The 24058-nt window shown below is 35.1% G+C and overlaps 1 protein-coding gene across 2 annotated transcripts; it reads left to right on the top strand.

Moving 5' to 3' along the window:
• The first annotated feature begins 761 nt into the window (after window positions 1–761).
• On the top strand, window positions 762–23840 carry Chodl (chondrolectin). Of its 2 annotated transcripts, XM_013151850.3 has the most exons (7): window positions 762–1332; window positions 12469–12778; window positions 12906–13063; window positions 17249–17335; window positions 19432–19534; window positions 21091–21169; window positions 22415–23840. In XM_013151850.3, exons 1-7 carry the CDS (start codon window positions 1254–1256, stop codon window positions 22415–22417), a joined length of 819 nt encoding a protein of 272 aa, XP_013007304.1. In that variant the 5' UTR covers window positions 762–1253; the 3' UTR covers window positions 22418–23840. The 2 variants fall into 2 exon arrangements, with proteins under 2 accessions (XP_013007304.1, XP_003469361.1); XM_003469313.5 differs by lacking the exon at window positions 21091–21169 and having other exon boundaries at window positions 764–1332.
• The last annotated feature ends 218 nt before the right edge of the window (window positions 23841–24058 follow it).

Below are 24058 nucleotides of genomic sequence, written 5' to 3'. Positions count from 1 at the left end.
CCAGTGGGGATCCTTTTGAAAGCAGTTTTAAGACTCACTTCATGAGCTACATATAGAAAAGTCCCATGAATTTCTATCCAATTCTCCAGGAAACTGCCATTACAGTCTGGGAGGGGACTGTTACAGTAAAGGGCAGGGCAGGTTATGGAAAAGTGCCTTTGTAAGTTTTAAAATGAGCTTTACATCTAATGCAAACAGTCGACGACTGCAAAGAAATAAATACGTTTTATATTCAAAAAATTCTTAAGATTTTGCAATATTTATTTTATCTTGATGGCTTTCTCTAGAGCTGCAGAAGCTGAGATTGATATCTGTTGGGAAAACTGTGCTTCCAATATGCTCTTCAATTTGCTCCTGTAGCAATTTAGTCAAACAACCTGCTTGGAAATAATCTATGTGCCAAAGATAGGTGGGGAAAAGCCTGTCAGTTTCTGTAATTCACGGAGCAGGTTTTGGCTCCCACTCTCCAATCCATCTTAAACAGTGGCTACTGCCCTGCATCTAGCAATTCATATGATCAAGCAATTTAGCACAGAAAGAGAAAGGCCTCGCAACTTGGCATCCCCGTGGACATTTATCTGAGAAAACCAAATGGATCCAACTTTTGCCAGAGTTTAATAGCAAAGCTGTCACATTTTACACAAATGAGTCCGGAGACTGTTAGCGAATGGAAGGAGGGCAGGAGGGGGAGGGAAGAAGAGGTAGGGCTGCTGACTGGACTGTTGGTTAAGCGGCTCCAGGGCGCTAGATCTTAGGGAGTGGCTGTGAGGCTCATAGCAGGGGAGATGAAGTGGTTAAAAAATATTCCCAGCGAGGGGCAGGGACCTAAGGATGTGGGTATATAAGACCGCGCCGCCAGCGCAGAGCCGCCGCTACTGCTGCGTGAGTCAGGACCAGGGCGCAGGAGCTCAGCCGTCCAGTACCCAGAGGCCAGGGACAGAAGCAAAGGACAACAGACCGGTTCAGGCTGGGGCTCCTGCTGCACCTCTGGAACAGGCACAGGACTCCCTAACTTCCATCTCCTGCCCCCAAAACGCGCACCCGCGGGGTTGTGCGCCCTAGCCCAGCACCCCCGCGCGCGGCACAAGCACGCCTGCACGCAGGTCCCACACCAAGGCGATGCGCGCAGGAGTCCAGGCACCTGGCCTGGGGCGGAGGGAGTAGGGCTCGGAGGGAGGCAGGAGGCTGCAGGGTTAGAGAAGCGGGCGCAGGGCCCTCAGCTGCGCGACACCTGCTGCTGCAGCCTTGCCGGGATGCTGCGCGCGGTCTCCCTGCTGCTGGGCGCCGCGCTGCTCTGCGGCCCCGGAGCCTTCTGCCGCCGGGTCGTCAGTGGTAAGTCTGGGGCGCCCGCCGAGGGGCGACGGGGCCAGAGACTGCGCGACGCTGAGGGGCAGCCTGTCCCGGGGAGGAAACTCTCGGGGTGGGGAGATACGACGGTTGTGGGGCTGGCAGGAAGCGCGGAAAACCCGATCTTGCTATTCTTTGCCTTTGCACCCAAAAAGAGCGAAAAGTTTGATTTCCCCCACCCCCTCCCCATGTGCCCTAGTCAGTGGCTACGCAGCAAACTCCAGCTTGATCCTATCCTGTCAGCCTTTCCCACTTTCTTTGTGAGACAATTGACGGAGAGGCAGAGCTGGGCACCTGGAAAAGGGGTGGGGTAGACGCAGCCAGGAACAGAAAACCCGCAGCAGAAATGCTCCCCGTCTTGGCCAGGGATCCATTTCACGGGAGTGATTTCTGGAACCAGCCTGTGCACCGTGGGGCTCTCCAGGACGCCTGGTTACACAGCCTTTGTTCTCAGCCGGGCTGGGAAAGAACGGGGTGCAGGTTAGTGTGCTCAGGTGCCTTAGCTTCCCACACCTCATTCCAAGTTAGCGACGTCTCAGAAATTGAAGTCAGTTACCGCTGGATGGAGTGTACTGGGGCGTGACTGAAGGTTCGAGCATACAAAACGTGCACAGTTAAATCTGTCAAATCAGTGCAAGGCCAGTGGATTAAAACGAGCAAGCTTGCCAGCGTTGTCTCTGGTTTTCATTTTCAGCAATCACTGTCTTGCTGTGGAGCAGTTTATATTGCGTCCACTTTCGCTTACTTTTAGGAAGGGGAAAGTCTCTTTAAAAGGATGTAGATTCTCAATGAATGTGATTTAGGGACTTTCAGGAGGGACCATCGCTACCCTTATAGAAATATATTGCTGGGCTCATTAAAGTGTTCCAAAAACATGTGTGGGATGCGTGTGGGCACGTGTTTTAAGGGTGAAAAGATTCTTTTTACATAAAAGCAACACAAAGCCCTGTTCCTCATTTGTACATTTGCACAACAGGTGTCACTGGATGCAGAGATAAGTGATAGATGGCACCAGCTTAATCAGTTGTGAAGCTGGACCTTTAGAAACTGCCATATTCGACTTAGTTGCTACTGGCCTTCCCCTAAGCGATTCCAGGGTATCCAGAGTATCCAGGGAATACCAGGGTATTCCACATGGTCAGAATAAAATTCTCCAATAGTCTTCAGTCACACCCCACTTACTTTTTTTCAGGTTGTACAGAAGCAACATTAGATCCTCTCTTCTCTAATTTAGCTAAGAGTTAAAATGTTAAACTATGTAAACCTATCTGACAATGCAAATTACACACCTAGATGCCTTTGTTTTTAGCATTATTCATGCAAATGAATGAACAGCAATGACCAGGCTGTGAACATAAATGTTTTCTTAAACGAATAAAATCATGTCAATGACTTAATATTCTATTGGCTATTGGTGTATTCTTGTTTACATCCCTTAAAAGAGAAAAAAGATACCTTCAGCAAAAACATAACTAATTGTTGATGAAAAGTATTTAGTGTTCTGTGAAAACATAAATTACTCCAAATGCTTTGCTGCATTTTTCTATTAAAAATTTAAAACATCTTGAAGGTGACATCTGGAAAATTTCTAAGTAACTGAACATGAGCTATTTGATTTAGCATAAATGATGGTGTTTACTTGATATTAAAAGGATTACCTAGTTATGTTTTTCTTATGAATAATTCAATTGTCATTAGGCATAAAACTCACATTGAAGCTTAACCATTTATAAATTAATTTGTGACTCTTATGCTCTGAATAGTAATTTTTCACATTTCAGCTGCGATGGGCTGTGCAGACAGTAACCTAAAGCATAACACATTTGGAACAATGCTTCCTCAAAGTCTCCGTCTTCCTGGTGGATTTAAGTTTTTACTGGTGCAGCAACCTTGCTCTGCCGCTAGGGACCTTTTAGCAAATCTTTCAGGAGCATGAGCAAAAGAGTGAAACAGTCTTTCTGGGACATTTCTTTGGAAGATACTTACAACATGTGGTATAAAGATTTTAGTTATCACGTTTCAGAGCAACAGTTTATAATTTCTATTTAACATTCTGAAATAATCACTTACCTGCCCTTTCCACAAATAGGTGTTCACAAAATAATTCTCCATAGAAATTCTTTGTTTTAATACCTTAAAATATTCAATAAGATAATTTTCAACACATAACATTTTAAAAGTTCAGGTCATTATTTAAAAATAAGATGAAAATATTTTAGCAAGTAATAACATTCCAAATAACTTCATCATCATCTGGCCCATCAGACCTAATAGTATTTAATAGCTGTGCATGGCATAATATTTGATTTTCTAGTACAAATAAGAAAGGATTTTTTCACATGAAAAAGAAATAAGACATATAACCAGAATAATGATAGTGAAATTATATTTAATAAGATTATTACTAATTGGAAAACTACTTTGAAGAGCTTAACTTGGACTGATTTCTTACTGCAAATAGATGTTTAGAGAATATCTGTGGGGGCTGGAATCATTTAATTTTATGAACTAACATGTAACAACATCTCTTTTAGAACAAAGATAAGAGGATTTTACTCATGTTGTATAGATAAATATGAGAAAGAAGGGTTTAAAATTCAGGTTTCAATTGGGAAGATATATTTGAAGAGAATATTTTTTTAAAAATTTGTGGTATTTTGAATTATAGTGTTTCCTTCTCCTCTTCCTCATTTGCATTTAAAATTTTCCTTTTCGTGTGCACAGGTGTGGTCCCCAACTCTATTGATACTGCAAAACAGTATTTTGTGTATTTTATGGCACATCTGTCTAGACACTTTTATATGTGTGAGTTTAACCTTCCTATGTGGCATACATTTCATGGGTGATTTAATGTCCTTCTACCATATAGCTGACATAGGCTATTGCCATTTCATGGATAATAAGTAGCCTCTATATTAATATAATACAATAGCAAGAAAGACATAAGAAAAAAAAAACTGCTGGACATGTCTCAGTGCATGGAAATTTCCATGACATCATCAAAAGTGTAAAATGATGACAGTGCAATTTTCAAAGACGCAATCACTTTAAGTATCTCTTGCGCAAGAATAGAATAAATTAACCTTATTTCTAGTCACTTAAGAAATTACTCATTTATCATTGCCTTTTTTCCTCCGCTATTGTCATCATTTTATGATTTTGCTTTTACAACTTTTTCCTGAAAATGGAAAAAGCTATACATTCATGTTAGAAAAGTAGTTTTATGTAAAGGGGTCCACACAGGAAGGCCAGTCAGTGCTTCACTAATAATTTTTACTGTTTACCATGACCTACTCTGCCAGGTGTTTATAAACAGGTGGGTGGGTGTGTTGCATCTATAGGGTAAGTCTGTTGCTTTCAGTGTTTAACATATTACTGTTGATGTAACACAGCCTAACAAACTGAGTCTATTTCTGATACATCCTGAAAAGTTGACTATAGTTTGATTCTGTATTGGGAAAAGCATTCAGTCTTGTCCTGATTTATTTTACTTGGAAAATAAAAGAAACAGATAAAAAACAAATGTTAAAGGCGTATAGTGTTTAAAAATCCAATATTCTGACATTAACTGTTTTCTAAATATTCAGCAAAAGAAAATCCAAACCCTACCTGGAAACAAGTTCTCAGTGCATACCCTCACATATATTAGCACTCATTAATCAATAAGTGATCAGTGTTTACAATGGTTTATATCTGGATGTCCTCCCCACCTCCAAGCCTTGTGTGTTCTTAGGCAGGGGAAAGTGATTCCACCATCAGAATGAAATAGCTAACTGTGATGTTTAAGAGGTGGGGACTGTTCAGAAAAGGCCAGTCAAAGGGGATGTGACCTGGCAGGATGCCACTGCCTCCCGGGATCCTCCATGCACTCTGCAGCCTGCTACCATGATGAAGTGAGCAGCTTTTTTGGAAGTCATGGTGGAACATGACTTCCTGCTTTGGAATCAGCAATCTATGGGTTAAAACTATGAGCCCAAAACAATTCTCTCCTCCTTTAAAGTGAGGGCATCAGGTATTTATTACTGGCAATGAGAAAATTTTCTAAGACATTGTTAGTGATTATATTAGTGATTGTACCATGGTTGACAAGCAGAGTGCTTATATTCAACAATTTTTTTTTGTTCATGAACTATACCATCATTGTGTTATGTCACAGGTATGGAGTCAGCAGAGAAATCAGGGTAAGTGATCGCAGAGCAAGGCAGCCTTGTTCTAAGTGTCTGATTTTGACACTTGTGAGCTGTGTGAACTTGGGAGAATTATTAAACTTTTCTCTGCCTGCTTTGTCTCTTTTAGAAGTTACTTAAGAATATGAATGTCACAGGCTTCTGGGAAGCTTTAAACAATTATACAAGTTGCTTGCCGCACACAAGAACATGGTAAGAGGACAAGCAAAGGACATTGTCCTGCCAAGCCCTGTGGTCAATAAGGCTTCCTAAAAACAAAGGCAACTTTTTCTAGTTGAATAGTTGTCTGAGTTACTTTCCTCATTGCTGAAACAAAATATCCAGCACCCACAAGGTAAGGGAAGAAAGTTTATTTAACTGATAGCTTGTAAAGGCTTCAGTCCATAATCAGCTGGCTCCACGGCAGGGTGCCACATGGCAGAAGGGCAACGTTCATGGCATTAGCAGCAAAGGGAGGAGAAGACAAGGCTCTTGCTGTTCCTTGTATTGTATGTGGGCTGCCTGCCCTGGGATGGGTGTAGTACTCACACCCTTAACCCTGGCCAGAACTGTGCAAAACCTCAGTGAACTGATTTACCAGTCAGACACCCTTATTCCCACCATCACACATTCTAGATTCAGCCACTTCTGAAAAAGCCCTTTGACCTTAGGTAGGTGACAGCTAGCAGAAACTATAACAATAGTTTTCACAGGAAACCTTTTAATATATCCCATGGGAGAGGTCATGTTTTCCTGATTTACTAAAATATATGGATTCCACTAGAAGTGAGGTCTTGTACCCTTAAGTTATTGATAGATGAAGACATTAATATTATTATTATTTTTATAAAATTCATAAGGGTTCTTACTTTTTAAAAGAAGTTAACATTGTATGTTAATACTAGATATTGGTGGGGTTCATTTTGGGAATTTGCTACATGCACGTAGCATATTTTAATCTATTCTAATCCCTTACCCCTCTTTCCCTTTGGTTCCCTTTCCCATTTATCCTTTTCCTTGCATGTAGAAGTCTACTTCTTGATTTTCTGTACATGTAGGTAAGATAACCAAAGCCAACGAAGTTTAGGAAATTCTAAGTACACCCATTTCAAGTTGTGGAAACTGGAAATCAAATGTTTACTATTTATTACTCTGATTTCTTTCTTTTCTTTCTTTCTTTCTTTCTTTCTTTCTTTTTTAACAACAGTAAGTCTTGTACTCTTCTAGGGAAGCTTGTAGTGTTTCCTAGCTGAAGAAGTTAGGCCTGCTGCTGACATTACCATCCAAAAACTGACTATAGATTTGATTTTGTATCTCAGTATAAGAAAATAGATTTCATAATGTCATGCATTATAAAATATCTATTGCAAAGGTAAAAATTTATTATAATATATTTTGTTTAAAAGAAAAAAAAAATAAAAAGTTAATATAATATTTAGCACTGACTAAACACCAGCTCACTAGCATTCCCTTTTCTTAGGTTAAAATCACTGGCATTGCTCTCAGAGTTCATTCCACTCTGTATATTGCCATATCTGCATTTTCCAGAGTGATTTTGAGGAGACTGAGAAGGAATTATGAAAAAAAATATTTGAAGGATACTAGTAAAATGGGCTAAATTCAGTCAGTCTGGTTTGGGTTGAGATCTACCATGCGAACTATCTTTCATATAACTTTTTTTCAATTGAAAGGAGATCATAATTGAACAGCAGAAATTTGTAGATATTCTGCGTTTTCACTGAAAAGTATGATCTAAATTCAATGCCCACATAAAACTGAGGAGTGCTTAGTAAATATCATGTTGTTTCTCTAGTGTAAAAAAATAATTAAAAAAACGGACAGAGTAATGGGATCCAAATGGTATAACAGATATTGTAAAAGTGAAAAGGAAGGAAAGTGCTCTAAAGGATTTAGTGGTATATACAGTGTGTAAGACAGATGACCATATTATTGAATTTCTGTTAGATCATTGAACAGAATGTTTTCACTGCCAATGTTTGAGTGTCTAGCCACTTTTTATGCTTTGATTTTGTAATGTAACAACTATTTTAAAGATGACAATACGTAAAGTATCAACTAGTGATTTTATGATTTTTTTGAATTCTCTTTTATACTAACTTTTTTCTCATTTTTTCTATTTTATTTTTAAAATTTTTCTTTTCTTCCTTCAAATAAAATTTAAAAAATACTGAGAGTATTTGATTAGTGTGAGGCTTAAGGAAAATTTTATCACCTTTATTATTGATTGCTAAGTTTTAAACTGTGAGAAAATAAATGATGTAAGCAAAAACAAGACAAAATTATAGGACATTTTTATATAAAAAGTAAAGCCAACTCTCCTGACCTCATGAATTTGGCTGTTTTTCTATATTGCCCAACACACCTAAGGCTCTGCCAATATTTAATTGTGTAAGAATTTTCTCATTACTAAATAAAAGGACATTTATTTATTGATACAGAAGCAGAGTTTTCACTGTGACAATGACAGAAATGTTTATTTTAGTAGCTATTGCTAAGAATTATCTTTCAACAAGAACATGTTTATGCATGTAGTTGGGTGTATGTATACACAGGTGTGGAATATTTCTTTTCATCACTGTGTAAAATTCAGTGAACAAAACTTATTTATATGATTTTTAGATTTAAAATGTATTTAACTCCAGAATGTACTAACAAAACTGTGTGAAGATGTTATCTCAGTATTCATTTTTCTCAATATGTTTACAGAATCTTGAGTGGCAGATCTTTGCATTCTCTTTTAGAAAATCCACCAATCAAAGGATGTTTTCAGGTACAGATTCTGAGTGACAGTTATTTATAGTTAGATAGTATAAATGTATCTGCAGTGTAATACAAACCACTGTATGGTTTTCAAAATGCTTACCTATCCTATTACACGTCAATGGAGGTTTTTATTTGAATACTGTATTTAAAAATAAGAGACAAGGAAATTCTCCATGAGATCTCACAAAATAAGAAACGAGCAATCGTAAGTATTCTCTGGTATGATTGCCCGTTACAGAAGTGGGAAAGTTGCTTCCAGGAGTTCTACATTAACAGAACTTTTCTGGGAATTAAGGCAACATTTGTTTCCCAGCTGTTGGAGTTCCACTGCAGTAGCGGCCAAATGGAATCAGCTGAAATGCAGCAAGAGGTCCAGTAGCTTCTGCTGCTGCCTTTTTTGCTGCAATAAAGTGGAAATCAATAGTAAAACAGAACTGTGTCTAAAGAAGGTTATAGTGTCAGCTTAAACTTGTATATAACCCATAAAAACTCTGTGGTCTGTTACTTTCTGGAAGCTGCCTTGCCAGATTTGAACTACTAGTGCCTTTCAGTTCAATCTGAAGACACAGCTCATTCAGTATCCTTTGGAGTTAGCATATGTGCTCCAGTTGATAATCCATGTAGCCGTCAGTCTCCACTTCTCAGGCAGGAACCATGGACTACTCTATTATTCTAATAGTCAAAGCTGCCTATTGTCCAGGACCCATGCAGTACTGGGTGTTAATTATTTTAAATATAATCCACATACATATGTTTTTATTTTATTATTTCTCTACATACTAACAGTGGTGTTAGAGATTTTCACATGATACCACATTATATTAGAAATGTTATCTAAATATTACCCAGGAGTTAATTTTCATCATCATTTTTGTATCTTCATCATGGGTTAATACATGCTGGGCTTCCTTTTTAATAGAGCAAGATAATAAGTAATGTGCTTTAGAACATAAATAATCAGGCATCTTCTGAATATGTTCATATTTTTACAGAAAAATACATTTTATTATTAAAACATCTGGATACTGTTTTTTCACTTTATGTATTTTTGAGATCTTTCAAAAACAGTGTTGTTGGAAAAATTTAGCATTTCAGATATACTACAATCAAACCGAAAGGTGAATGTTGTTTGAGTAAAAAGTACTACATGTTGAACACTCAAGGGAATGTAGTTAGGGTGTATTTGGAGATTTATAAGTATGTAAAGGCTATTGCAGTTGAAAGTGGCAATGAAGCTTGCTTCTTAAAAACATGAAGAAAAATATAACAGCATTGTTAGAACATTGCCAGGAACAACTATTTTAAATAGTGCAATCACCGTTAAACCTACTAACATATGGAAATAATTTTAAAATAATACTTTATTGTATTCCGATTAAAGTCACTCATTGGAACTTCCGCCATCTCTTCTCAAAGATTATTCTTAGACTAAATTGTCCTCCTGAAATCTCCTTAATTCATTTCTTATGGTCTTACAAATATGTTACTTTTTGTTAACCATTGGTTTAGCCAGTCTATTAATTTGTTTTTATTATTCAGTGAGCTGCTCCTACGTCAGATGAGAGCTAATGGGACAGAGAAGACAACTGGTTAGATTGCATTGATATTTTATGTTCTCAGCTTGTGTCAAGATCTTGAATGACTATCACTCAAGCACTGTTGTGAAGTTAATGGCCTTCTGCTGATTTCTGCTCCCTCCTGCCTGGAGTGTCATCATAGGTCACTAATTGCTGATTCTAGGGAGGCAAGATGGATGTGATGATGCACTGGCTCAGTGTCATATACTCTGAGTACCAAGTGAATGTTTTATTTTTGCCAGGATGTTATGCCGTCCAACACTGTACCACTGACTTTTCTTGATAGACTACAAGATAGCAGAAAAGGCCTTAAAACCCCAGATGACTAGTAAGAAAGCAGTAAAGCTGTGTCTTTTTTTCTCAGCATAAAGAACTTTGACTTAATTTTATATAAAAATACTTTGTAGTTTGTTTGCCAAGTCCAAATCTACAATCAGAGCAAAACTATGGTCAGAGAGTGGTAGAGGCTTTGGACAAGAGTTTAGAGATAACGAAGGTTAATACCAACAGTTCTGTGGCAGTTCTAAGGTAACTACAGAAGTCAGAGATGGGCAAAGGAAATTACAGAAAACTAAAGCAAGATAGCATGTCCATTTTGGATATTGCCTTTATATTTTTAGCTTACATTCTTGGTGGTAAAAAAAATGCAGGTGAATGTAAATAGTGCAGTATTTGGAATTTCATTGCTGGTAGACTTAGATGAATTCCACCCACTGAACTGTCTCTCAGATAGACATGGCTTTACCATGATCCAATAGGATCATCCACATCTGCAGTTAAGTCATTAAGTAATTAGGAAAACTCATTGTGCTTAGTATATAATGTTATGTGAAATTCATTTTTTGGGGTCTTTTTGAGACAGGATTTCATTAGGCAGATCATTCTGGCCTTAAACTCGCTTTTAACCCAGACTGGCTTTCAATTTACAGCAATTCTCCTGACTCAGCCTCCTGAGTGCTAGCATTACAGGAGTGTGCAATGACACCCTGCTTTGTGAAATTCAATTTTAAGAGATTTTTCTAATCTAAACTCTTGTCATCTGTGTATTTATGAATTTGAATACATTAAAAGTAAATTAAATTAAAAATAGATTTGATATAAAGTTTGAGAGAAAGGTGATTTTCTACTTAGAGATCACAAAAATAATCTTGTTTCAGTTGCAGTTCTGGCTAATTAAATGAACATTATATATGTATATATATGCCTTTTCAAGCAAGCAAATAGATATTGGAATGGATGGATAAAAAGTGTTATAATTTACACAAATTATGAAATGCAAGTATAAAGTAGAAATTGCATTTTACTCTTTTCTTTCAAATGTAGAAATTTTTATATATTTATTTAGTTTTATTTTTACAGATTTTGGACCCTTAATTGCTTCTAGTCTTTATTCCTAAAGAAATATAAAATCACCGATAGCCAAGATGAGATGAATTTGGGTTAAAATTTAATGAAATTCTAAATTGGAGAAGATTTAAAAAGCATAATGCTATTACTTTCAAGTTAAAAAAAGAATAACTTTAATAGCAAATTTTTGAGGGAGAATTGAAAAAGATATTGTTAATATTCATTTACTGTATAACCAATTTCTCTAAAGCTGGCAATTTGTTCTTAAGTCTGCTAAAAATTTGTTTCATCAGCTTTTGGTTAATAATTTTTAATTGTCTTTAAGATGCCAAATTTCAGGCTATCGTCATCTTTATGCAGATTAACAGAAAATCAATAATTAACCAATATTTAAAAGATGAGATTTTAGTGGCTCCTTCATTTCTTAATGTATACATTTCAACTATTCCAAGCTATTAGATATTTTGGGTCATATTTAAAATTTATTCCTTTTTTTTTTTTGTTTAAATACTTGATGCTCTAAAATCAAATTTGGGAATTTTCTTTGGAATTTGTGACTTATCTGATAAGTTTCTGAAAAATGAGAGATCAGGGATTGGGGTTCACACACAATGTGTCAACAAAAATGCTGAGAGAATTAGTAACAGGACTTCTTTTTAAAGACAGTCCATGCTGTCCTGCTTTGGATGTAACACTATATTAATTGTGCATTACAATAATTACTTTTCTTCTGGCCTCTACTAACTTCCAGTTTCAATGGATTTGCTCTAAAATATACATAATCAAAATAAATATCAATTGTATATTTACCGCTTTGCATCTTCTGAAGAACATCTTAAGTAAAATTCTTGTGTTTTCCTTTACTTGATCTTAATAATTAAATTCCATTTTGAGTTCTCTTTCATAGCTTTGAATTTATACCTTAGTTTGCTTTATTTACCTGTAATTCCTATATCTACTTTCACTTACTGTGATAATGAGGTCATAAAAATATAAGACAGAGGTATTTTTATTCCCTTAGCAATCATTTCCTTGAAGTATTATTTTTAAAATTCTGCCTATCAAATTTACAAAAGGTCAGTTTACTTTTACAAGGTAGAAGTCATGGGCTCTAAAACAAACTTTACAAAATGATTCAACCAGTATTCTCAGTAGTGTGTTTGTTTTAACTTGTTCTTTAATTTTAATTCTTACTGGATCATGGTGATAGTTCAGATAATCAATATATGCCATCTTTTCCCCCACAGGCCAAAAGGTGTGTTTTGCTGATGCAAAGCGTCCCTGCTACAAAATGGCCTACTTCCATGAACTGTCCAGCCGAGTGAGCTTTCAGGAGGCTCGCCAGGCTTGTGAGAGTGAGGAAGGGGTCCTCCTCAGTCTTGAGAACGAAGCAGAACAGAAGTTAATAGAGAGCATGTTGAAAAACTTGACAAAACCTGGAACAGGGATTTCTGATGGTGACTTCTGGATAGGGCTGTGGAGAAATGGAGATGGCCAAACCTCTGGTGCCTGCCCAGACCTCTACCAGTGGTCCGATGGGAGCAGTTCCCAGTACCGGTGAGCATGGATCTTGTGGAACAGAGGGTGAGGAAGGGTTCTGTGACCTGCAGGAGAGGTCAGATGGGGCGGGCAGAGGCACTCTCAGAAGGCAATAGTAAGGGTTCCCATTGCTCTCCACTTGCAGGAACTGGTACACTGATGAACCTTCCTGTGGAAGTGAAAAGTGTGTTGTGATGTATCATCAACCCACGGCCAATCCCGGTCTTGGGGGTCCCTACCTTTACCAATGGAACGACGACAGGTGCAACATGAAGCACAATTATATCTGCAAGTACGAACCGGGTAAGGAATATAATCAGCAGGGACAGAGTTTGTGGATTTGCTTCTCAGATACTTTTTGGTGAATTTAAGGAACCAAAACAACTTTCTCATAGCCTATCAGCTTAATGAATTATATGGTAATACTTGGCACATGGGCCTCTGTAAAAATCCAACTAATCATAGCTCATTACACCATAGTGAAAAACAGTATGGTCATGTGACTTGCTCTCTGATTCCCATTCTTGGAAATATGTCTCCCTAGATAGCTTTCTTTTGAAAACTCTAATTACTTACTATATGCAGCAAATGGGCAGATTGCATTGACTTGAGCATTTTAGTGTGGTTTTCTGCTGCAAAGAGTAAGTTTTAATTGCTTTAAATAGGGCACCTCAAATGAATTGATATTTGAGTAAAAGAAGGATTAATCAAGACTATGCAAACTCGTAATTTTTAAATCATCTGAGAAAGTGAAGCTAGACTTTGATTTTTTCCTGTTCTCTATCTCAGTGTTTGAAAGTGTCATTTTAACAGTTCTAAAGAGCTGTCTGCTTGCCCTGGTAATATGTGTTCACAGAAAGCAATTATAATCAAGAACTGCTGTTTCCATTATTCTTTTGAAATTACATGATTCCTTTTCTCATAACACCATAAAGTACAAGGGATTATTTGGATTAGATTTATCCTTCTCTTATGTTTATCCAGCTCTTCAGTATATTAGCCAACTTTTTATATCCCTGGTGAGTTTTTTCTTTAACCCCCTTGGTTGCTAAATCCATCATTATCCTCCTGGAAATCTTTGCAAAACTAAGTCTCCAATGCACTTGTGTTCTTGGTCTTTGTTTTTCTCTTGTAAAAATATGAAGTTGAGATTCTCTGATATTTTAAGTTTGCCTAAAACTATTAAAAAACCAAAAACATATTATAGGTCATGTATTTTTAATAGTATATATTAGTTATTCAGAATAGTGGGCTTAATTTTGGAAGATTTATAAATGTATATACCACACTTTAATCATTTCTGCCACTTTTTATTCCCCCTTGTTATTTTCTACTTCCCATTTTTGATTCCTTTTCTTTTATTATATTCTTAATGCAGTACTACTGTATCCTTGCTTCTGAGTGATCAGGTCATCATTTTTACACTTTATTTTTTATGTTCATCAAATTTACATCATTTTTAAGACATTGTCAACCTTTAATCTACTTCTTTATTTTGTGTTAGTAATATAGGCTTGTATATCTATGTAAAAGTATTTAAAACAAGATTGTCCTGTTCTTTATCTTTCATATTCTCCACAAACTTTCAAGTAATCAACATTTATTAAAACATTTATATAGCTATTTTATCTCATATGCAGTACAGTTATAGTTACTTTTGTTAACATACCTAGAATTTTCAATTTTTATTTTATTTTTAAAAAATTTTATCTTCATATTCTAGTTAGTTAGTTTTCCTTGAGTGTACTCCTACTTTGGAAAAGATGTTAGCTTGATAAAAATTCATTGGCTCTGTACTTAGCACTTGATTTTCAGTGGTGAAGGGGTTAAAAGAATAAGGAGTGTAACTAAAATGTATAAATTATAACACATTATTTTGTGTTATTCTTCACCTTACTAGAATATGATATAAACTTTTTTTTCTTCTCTCTGTTTCCACATACCATCTTATAGCTAACCAAAGGTAACAAATGGGAAAAAAGTTAATCTGGCTATGGAAGAAATGAAGTAATTCACTCTAAGTATTCTTTTCATCCTCTCACCCTTTTTTATATTTTATTAGTGAACTGCATGTCTATTGTTTTCACTAAAAATGCTGTACAAAGGCATTTTCATGAGGACATTTCTTTTTTATGGAAAAAGTAAATCAAAGTTTCATTAAAAAATAGAACAATAGTTAATACATTACATGTTATCTTTAAAGTAGTTACTCATGGTACAAGATACGGCCATAAAAATTTCTCCCTTCCTTTTTAATGAACACTAGTAGCAAAATGACTTGCATTTTTCCCTTCCCCTGCTGTCCTTTTCTCTTTCACCCACCCTAGTTTTTTTTTTTGAACAGTTTCTTCCCATTTCACAATATCTATTGTACATTTTATAACTTATTTATTCTTTCAGCTTCGCACACGAGGACATCTAAAAAATTGAAATACTTAGGAATTAATCTAACAAAAGAATCTACTGAAAATTATAGTACCCTGAAAAAGGAAATCAAAGAGGATTGAAAAGAAAAAGGAAAGAAATCCCTTGCTCATAGATAGGAAGAATCAACATAGAGAAAATGGCTATCCTTCCAATTTGTCATATATATTTAATGCAATCTCAATCAAAATACCATTAGGGTAGCTCATAGAACTAGAGAAAACATTCTTAAAATTCATCTGGAACCTGAGGAGACCTAGAATAGCAATGGAAATCCTGGGCAACAAAGGCAAGGCAAGAGGCATCATATTCCCTGATCTGAAATTATACTACAAAGCTAGTGTGATAAAATCAGCATGGTACTGGAAAAAATACCAAACCAAAACAAACAACAATAACAACAACAAAAAAAACCCCTAATGACCAGTAGAACAGTTTAGAAGATACAGACACAAACACACTCAGCCACCTTGTCTTTGACAAAGGATTCAAACATGTTAACCTGAAGAAAGGCAGCCTCTTCAATAAATGGTGCTGGAAAAACTTGCTCTCTACATGCTAAAGACTAAAACTAGACCCATATCTATCACCAGGCAATAAACTAAAGTTAAAATGGATCAAAAATCTAAATGTTAAAACAGAAATACTAAATCTACTGGAAGAGAAAATAGAAATCTTGAAGACATAGGTGTAGGTAGAGAATTCTTGGACACTTTCAAATCTAATTTTTGTATTAAAAATATCCTATGGGCTGGGGATATAGCTCAGCAGCATAGAGCATGTTTTGCAAAAGCATGGTCCTGAGTTCAATTACAGGGACAGAAAAGAAAATATCTTATGCAGTCTCATTTTAGATATTAGAAATTGCATATTATGGAACTCTTCTAAAATTTTACTTAATTAGCAGACATTTTAAAGTTTATTGAAATTGTTTTTAAAAATAAGCAGCTTTCTGTTTGCTTATGTCTGTATTTTTGTTTAGTAAATTCCAGTTTAGCAATAGCAGACAAAGAATTGCTGAGTTCTGCAGAGGAGGAATGAGAGACTAGGATTCAATCTTAAACCTGAAGGTGGATATTACAGTGTCAGAATTAAATATATGTATAAGCATAACAAATGTTACTACAGAATAATGTACGATTAAATTCCTAATGACCAGAAACAATATAAGAGCAGAAAACATTAGCTTTTAAATAATGTTTTTATATTATGAAGTCTATATAAGATACTGTATGTGATGTTTTTCTTTATCAATTGATTAAGGTAAATAAAGAATTACATTTTTGGAGCAAATGAAAAATTTACAGTTTTTTTCTTATTAATACAGTTTACTTTCACTAAGTTATTAAAATAAAAATAGTTCCTTATTAAAAAATATGTGAGACAGAGTAGTAACTGATCATGCTAAAAAATGTTATTAAAAATGTTCACCAATTGTAGATACCACATCATGTTAAACCAGAAAAGAAACAGTACACAAGACTGAATTTCTGATTATTACTTAAAGAAGTAGACATTATTAGGAAGCAAATCTCAAAGTGGCACTGTTCTGTAGGACAGAAATGTACTTTAGAACAGTGTTGCTTGAATGTTGAATCATCAGTTCCACATACAATCCACATATGGTCATCTTTCAGTTATTACGCAAAGAGAAACATAAACATTACAGTGAATATTGGCAAAGAACTTTCTTTTCTTTGAATTATAGTTAATGTCTCTCTTATGTTCACGAATTTCTGCTAATGTTTACTAACTTCCTTCCTGCCTTGTCATCCTTGTCTGTAGCAGGTTGTCACTGTTGTAAGACCTGTTTAGACTACTAAATGGAGCTCTGTGCTGGTTGCATAGGGAATTTATCAAGTGACTTTTTCATTCAAACATAATTAAATTGACTTTATAGTTAGATAATATTATGTAGATTTAAAATCATAATATGTTTTAATTGTAAGTTATTCAGAAATTGAAGTCAAGATGTTTTTGCTCTTTATAGTAAATTTTTATTTTTAATGTGTTTTAAACATATTGTTTAATTATTATTTATGATTACTGTACAAATTATTACAGAAATTAGTCCAACAGAACCTGTGGAGAAGCCTTATCTAACAAATCAACCAGGAAACACCCGTGGCGATGTGGCTGTTACTGATGGAGGTAAATAGTTTATGTGTCTTTATCAAATACAGAACTATTTTTTCCAACATGGCTTCACATTGATGGCAGTGAACTCTTCCTTGTTGTGTGGGGAAGTGGTGCTCAGTAGTGCTGAGCATGTTGGTGCATGTGTGTAGGGCTGAGTCAAAAGGATTGCTATAAATTCAAGACAAGGCTGGGCTGTACAGTGAGTTCAAGGCCAACCTGAACTACATAGCTAGAGCCTGAGTTAACCACCTCCACTCCCCCCAAAAATCAATGCAAATTAACTTTTGAGGTAGGTTAAAAAGATTCCATGTACTTTTTGAATAGGAGAATTGGTTTTGTTATCTCAGATTTTCACTTCCAGTGGAAACATCTGGTAGTAAACTAAGTGATCTACAATAAGATCTGGATCTACAAGGAGATTCCCCACGGTGTAGCTGTTGTGATGGAAACTGATAAATTCAGGAGCCTGCAAACAGTTATGTGCTGGTAAATGCCTAGGGATTGGCTAGTGTGGAGGTGGGGTGAAAAAATAAAATTCTAATTTGCAGTCTTTGTCTGCTTCCTTGATTTAAATACTTCCACTTGGCTAGTTTCAGGTTACCAAGCACTTTCTCCACACAGGGGAGATATACACTATACACAGTGAGCTTGTCCCAGCTGCCTCTAGCATGGCAACACCTATAAAGGAAGCAAACTACAGTTCCCAGTGCAAATTTCATGGTAGTCAAAGACTACTGTCAGTAAGGCCTTGTTAGCTTGACCCAGTGCCAATTGGACAGAAAGCTTTGTTGTTCTTGGATTTTTGTGTGTATATAGATTAAACTAAATGTCCAAAGTCTCAGGATCTTTGTAAATGATGCAAAATTCATAGAAAAAACTTTTTTTTTAAATACTAATTATGGAGCAGGGATAATGTGATATTTTTTCCCCTAACCCTTACCCTAACCTGAAAACAGTGATAATTTGAAAAGGAAATATTTTTCATGAATTCTTCAAATATTTGACCTCAGCTATTGGAAGCTTAAAAAAAGGTGAAAACATTGAAAATTATCACTAAATTATCCCATTTCTAGAATTCATTAATATGTCTTCTGTTAACAAAGGAAGTGACGTATCACTAAGAGCATGATCCATATCTGTTCCATTTTGATCAAAGTCATTTAGATTATTTCGAATGAAGATTTGTGTTTTGAAGTTAAATGTATAATTTTCAAATTTGCATCCCTTTAATGGATATAGTGAGACTTAGTGGGTTTCACTTCTCAAATGCCTGATTTTAAAACCATTCAGAATACTTAATTACAGATTAAAAATGAGTAGTTACATCAATAATATTTTCCATCTTCTGACAATGAAAACATGTTTAATAGAGTCATTTCATGTTGTATTTCATGGAACTTGGATATTTAAAGTTATTTTTTCTTAATTTTAATAAAACACCTAACATTATCAAGTATAATAGAAGCAGCTTAAAAATGATTCATTTTAGAATTTAATTAAGATTAAATCTTTGTGCCTCTGGAATTTTGTATCCCTGAGTTATAACTGCATCATAAGTTAATATTTACATTTATTTCATTTAATCCCAGACATTTGAATATCATCATAACACAAAACTTATTGGCTAGATAATTATCTAGTAATTCAACATTTATAATAACTTCAAAAACCATTGCTTATTTCCCTAAGTAACTGTTGAGAAAGATTAATGAATTGAGGTAGCTAAGATTGTTAATATATTAGAAAAAATAGCCTATGCCTGATCTGTGGGATTAATCATAGTTTTTAGAATTTAGATATTTATGCCCATCCTTTTGTTTTGAATGACTCCATTTTATTTTGTTTTGTTTTTTCCTCATTTGGTTTTATTCTTCAAAAAAAAAAAAAGATTGTAGATATTAAATTGAGTGTGAAAACTAGTACAGTACAATTTCTTTTTAATTTTCACCAAAATGAGGATATACTATTTCATTACTTTGGAATGAATATTTTTTTGCAATCTATTCATTGGTAATAATTTCATTTTATCTTAATTTAGGGGAAAATTCATATGTTGCTTTGATGTTAGAATTGTCTGTTTGTATACTAAGTCTGTTTTATTTTTGTAGGCATAATTCCTAATCTAATTTATGTTATAATACCGACAATACCATTGCTCTTACTGATATTGGTTGCTTTTGGAACTTGCTGTTTCCAGATGCTACATCGAAGGTAAACAATTTATTTGTATAGAGATCATTGATAAAGTTTACATAGGCTTTCATAATAATTGATAACAAATACTATTTTAAAGTTAATTACATTGTTATATTGTCTTTCAAAAGTTCTGATGTTCGTATATGCTAGCACAATTCCAGTTTTACGGATGCATTTTAATTACAGAAATCATGCAGTAGCTCCTTTAATGCTCTGAAGCCTTGTTAAATAAGTCCTTTCTGTTTCCATCCTCAGTTGGAAAATGGTAGCTTGATGGCTCTGCCTTGAGTCCTGTAGCTAATGCTTGTGGTGGATCTGAAATTCAAATGCTGGTGAACTTATAGCAGATGCATTAAAATACTGTTTCTTGCTTATTGAATAGGAAGAGAAATAGGAATCCTTTCAATCTGGACATCAAGCTTCCTAGAAGACAAATTTTATAGCTTCACTTTGTAGCATTTCTCAGAATTCAAGTCACCTTTTTATTTTAAGGAGATCTTTAAGAATAAAAAAAATAAAGTATATTGCTAAAATAAGGTCAGTATTTTTAGTTATTTTGAAAGATACATAATAGATAATTTGATGGATGGATAGATAGATAGATAGATAGATAGGAATATTTTAACTTTTCTACCTGCACATACATACATCTTGGTTAGAGAAGTGAAGATTTTCCATGTGTGTTAGTTTTTAAATTAAATTTAAAAATGAAACAGAGAGTTGTGTCAAAATAAAAAGTATTGAGTTTCAGACTTTGAGTTTCAATAAAAGCATGTTTACTAAACTGAAATAAAATGCATCATCAGAATAGGTTAAAAAAGAAGTGTCAGAATATTTTAAATAAAAACTGGTCAAAAATGCTTCTCTGCAAGTGAAGTATCATTTTTCTTTTTTGATTTCACCTTCTTTTTCTGAAATGGACAAAAAGAATCCAGAAAAATAAAAGAAGTTTCATTTCTAAATAATTCGAATAAATTCAAAGGGATTTGACCTGCAATTAATTACAATTTAAAACATTGTGAGTGATGACAAGGTGTGGTAAATTAATACTGTGCTTTGGCTTCCTAATATGCATGTTAAACACAATAAAAAATTTTGATACTTTGTACTAAAATAGTACAATAGCAAATATGTGGTTCTTTGTATAGTTCCTGACTATAGATGAAAAGATGATTTCTCATTGTGAAAAGCAGTGAAGTAGAAGGATTAGACATAAATCCCTTCTTTATCCAGCCAAATCGTTAAGGAAGACCAATAAAGTAACAAGTCAGCTTAAGATGCGCTTTGAAAATGTGATTTAGACACTCACATTTGTACCATAAGAAGGGCTAAAGTGCCATGTAACTACATTTTCTCTGAAGTTCTTTTTTATTTCCTTAAAGTAATATATTATTGTGACTGTTTTATTCATTCAGAGTCTCCTAGGTTTTCATAGCATGAAGATCTGTGGACTTTCTTATGTGAAATTCTCCAAGTGAGAACACAAACCAAAATGAAGCACTTCCAGCACCAGATGTAGCTGTGCACTTCCTTAACTTGTTCTTAGAGCCTCCCCTTTTCCTTTCTTCCAGGAAAGCAAGGAGACACTTCATCAAAGACTCAACTCCATTATCATCTGAGTGCCTTGCAGAAAGTTTAAATTCCACTCTGGTACACACGATGGTTTCTTTCATTCCATTTCATGTTCAAAATAACTCCTCCTGTTCCCTTAACTAGTAGTGATCTTGTAATGAAATACTAATTTTACACAAAAGACATTAATAATTTAACCAATTTTTTTTAACATTTTAAAACATTTTCTTGTGTGTGCTTTTAAACACTCTGCCTTATTTTCCATTCCAATTAGATGGCTTTGTAGAATGAAAGAAAAATCAATAAAATGTGATCTTTGAATATATTTTAGTAGTCATCGAAATGGTTAATTTGAAGCAAATTAAGTGGAATCCTTAAATGGCATTACCCAATGTGGTTAGAGTTTCCATCTTTGAAGGAGCTCGTTGGTGTCTGTTGGCTGAGATTGGGAGGAGAGAGGCCTGTGAGCTTGGGGCACAGGCTGGAGGCTTGGGGGTTCTCAGGGAGAAGGTACAGAACACAGTGAACAGTGAGAGGCAAAGAAGGGGGACTCTGAGAGAGAGCATCCTCAGGATACACATAGTGACAGCAAATCTGGTAAAGGATGATTTAGGTAAACTTGCAAACTGTTGCATGTGCAGACACCTGCAAAATGAGCATTTTATGGGAAAACAGAAGTTGAAGCCCAGCAGACTAGAAACAAATTCCAACTCTAACAAGAGTGAAGTTCCATGTCAGACTTGAAGGAGGAACTCAGATCCTCCTAAATTATCACAGCTAAAGTCTGTTCTTGAATTCCATCAGCTTCAGAGATGAAGGCACAGTTAAGCTTTTTAGAGACCAAGTGACTAAAATACAGGATGAGAAAACTGGTAAGAAGGGGCTAGGCCGCTTCTTACACTTAGAACCTTAACATTTGTTCTTATGATTTGCTACTAAAATCAGCATTTGTTTTAGTGGCAGAGTACTCAAAAAGCAAGATTTAAAATATCACTGAGCAACAGAAAAGAAAATAAGCTTATTGGAGATTAAATGGAAAGCTTTAGTATTGTGATGGACACTCTTTGAATGCATGTGTCTGAACTCTAGTGAGAAATCAAACAGTAAAAAGATAATTTTTGTTCTCATCATTCATAAGAAATGCTTGCCATCTTCACACATTGAATTAATCTAGAATTTTTTGTAGGAATGGAAAAATATGCTGGTGAGAGAAGAAGGATTCTTTTGTAAATAAGTGTTTGAGATATTTCCCTCTGGACCAAAACATATTCTGTTTTATACGAAGTGTCAGGCACTGATATTATTTCTTCTTATGTTTTTCAGTAAAGGAAGAACAAAAACGAGCCCAAACCAGTCCACACTGTGGATTTCAAAGAGCACCAGAAAGGAAAGTGGCATGGAAGTATAATAATCTATTGATTTGGCTCCAGAAAAGAAAATAGTCTTATCATTCCAGATCTGTGTAAGGAATGGCATCAGAATATTAGCTTGGAATGGCTTGAAATCTCAAAGATGAACTGCAAGATGAACTGTAAGCTCCCCCTTGAGGCAATTATTAAAACACTTTTTATATGTTTATTATTTCGTTTACAAAAATATGCTGTGCTAATCATGGAGTGAGACTTGCTTATTTTGCTAAAGGATACACTCAAACTTTGAGAAAATGAAATGGACCGTGAAAATAAAACTGCTGTCAGCACAAGAGGAGTATGTGTGCTGAGAACAGTTATTTTTATTTCTCTCACAGTTTATAAGTTGTAATTTAGTTAATGTAATACAAATTGTATTGAAATTTGCAGTCTTCAGAAACATTTTACCTTTGCATATGCATTTGATAAAAATGGATTCTTCTAATATTTATTTTTATGACATTCCATTTTTCAATACATGCTGTTTTGATTAAACAAATATATCACTTTTCAACTGAATTCACATACACACACAAATATATTACCGTAAGAAATTTTCTTTTCTACTAATGATTCATCTTCTTTCAGTTTCTCTACTTTTGGCTGGACAACGTTTAGAAAATCTCTTCAGAAATGAGAAGCTGTTTCATTAACTGTGGTGTAAATCTCCCGAAACGTTTTCCTTAGAGGCTAGAATTGTCTAATTTCGATTGTGCAAGACATGTGCCTTACAATTATTTTTAGTTTAAAATTCAACAGATTTTGTAATGAAGTAACTTTACTAATAGCTGTATAGTAGTACCACAGTAAATACTGAACAAAAATGTGGCGTAGACAATATTAATCATATGTCTTCACATGTTGCCTATATAACTACAAGTGGCTCTCTGAGAGTTCTAGAATCAACATGATCCCTCCTTTACCACCCAAACAATGGTAGTTGTTTGGGGTAGGAATTGACATTGGAAGCAGAGAGTTTCAGAGACTGTCTAAGGTTTTTGTCACTGAATTTAGCCTCTATGAATACAATAAAAGGTCTTATAATTGGGACCAGGTGAATGGCCACCACCAGTGTGGAGCTAAGCACAGACATTTTGGGATGGAAAAAATAAACACGCCCCAGGTTACATGAATTAATGTGACATGTGTTGGAGTCATCAGGGATTTAATATTCATTCATGAGGATTTGTTCATGGTAGTAAACAGTGGCTCCTTTCTGTCTTATTCTCCTAGTTTTTTCAATGCTTGTGACTTGTTCTTCTCAAGTTGTTACTATTTGGTCTTCAAATGTCCCTGTGCTCCTTTTAACCAAATAAAGAGTTCTTGTTTCTTGAGAATGATTACTGGTGGTGTTTAAATCTCTTATGTTAACAACGTTCAGGCATATTTCATCACTACACGAAGATAAAACAAATTACTGTTTGAATGAAGTCGTGGAGAGACAGTATTTTCCTTGTCAATCTGTTTCAGTTGGGGAGGAAAGTGTTTTCCTGGAGGCAAGTAACTCGAGTACTTTGACAAAACTAGAGACAAAGTAGAAAACAGTGGAGCAGCCCTT

This window comes from Cavia porcellus, unplaced genomic scaffold (genome assembly GCF_034190915.1).
Source record: "Cavia porcellus strain 051 isolate PalLab524CR breed Dunkin Hartley unplaced genomic scaffold, mCavPor4.1 scaffold_15, whole genome shotgun sequence".
Taxonomy (NCBI): Eukaryota; Metazoa; Chordata; class Mammalia; order Rodentia; family Caviidae; genus Cavia; species Cavia porcellus.
This window is presented reverse-complemented; position numbering and strand designations above follow the sequence as displayed.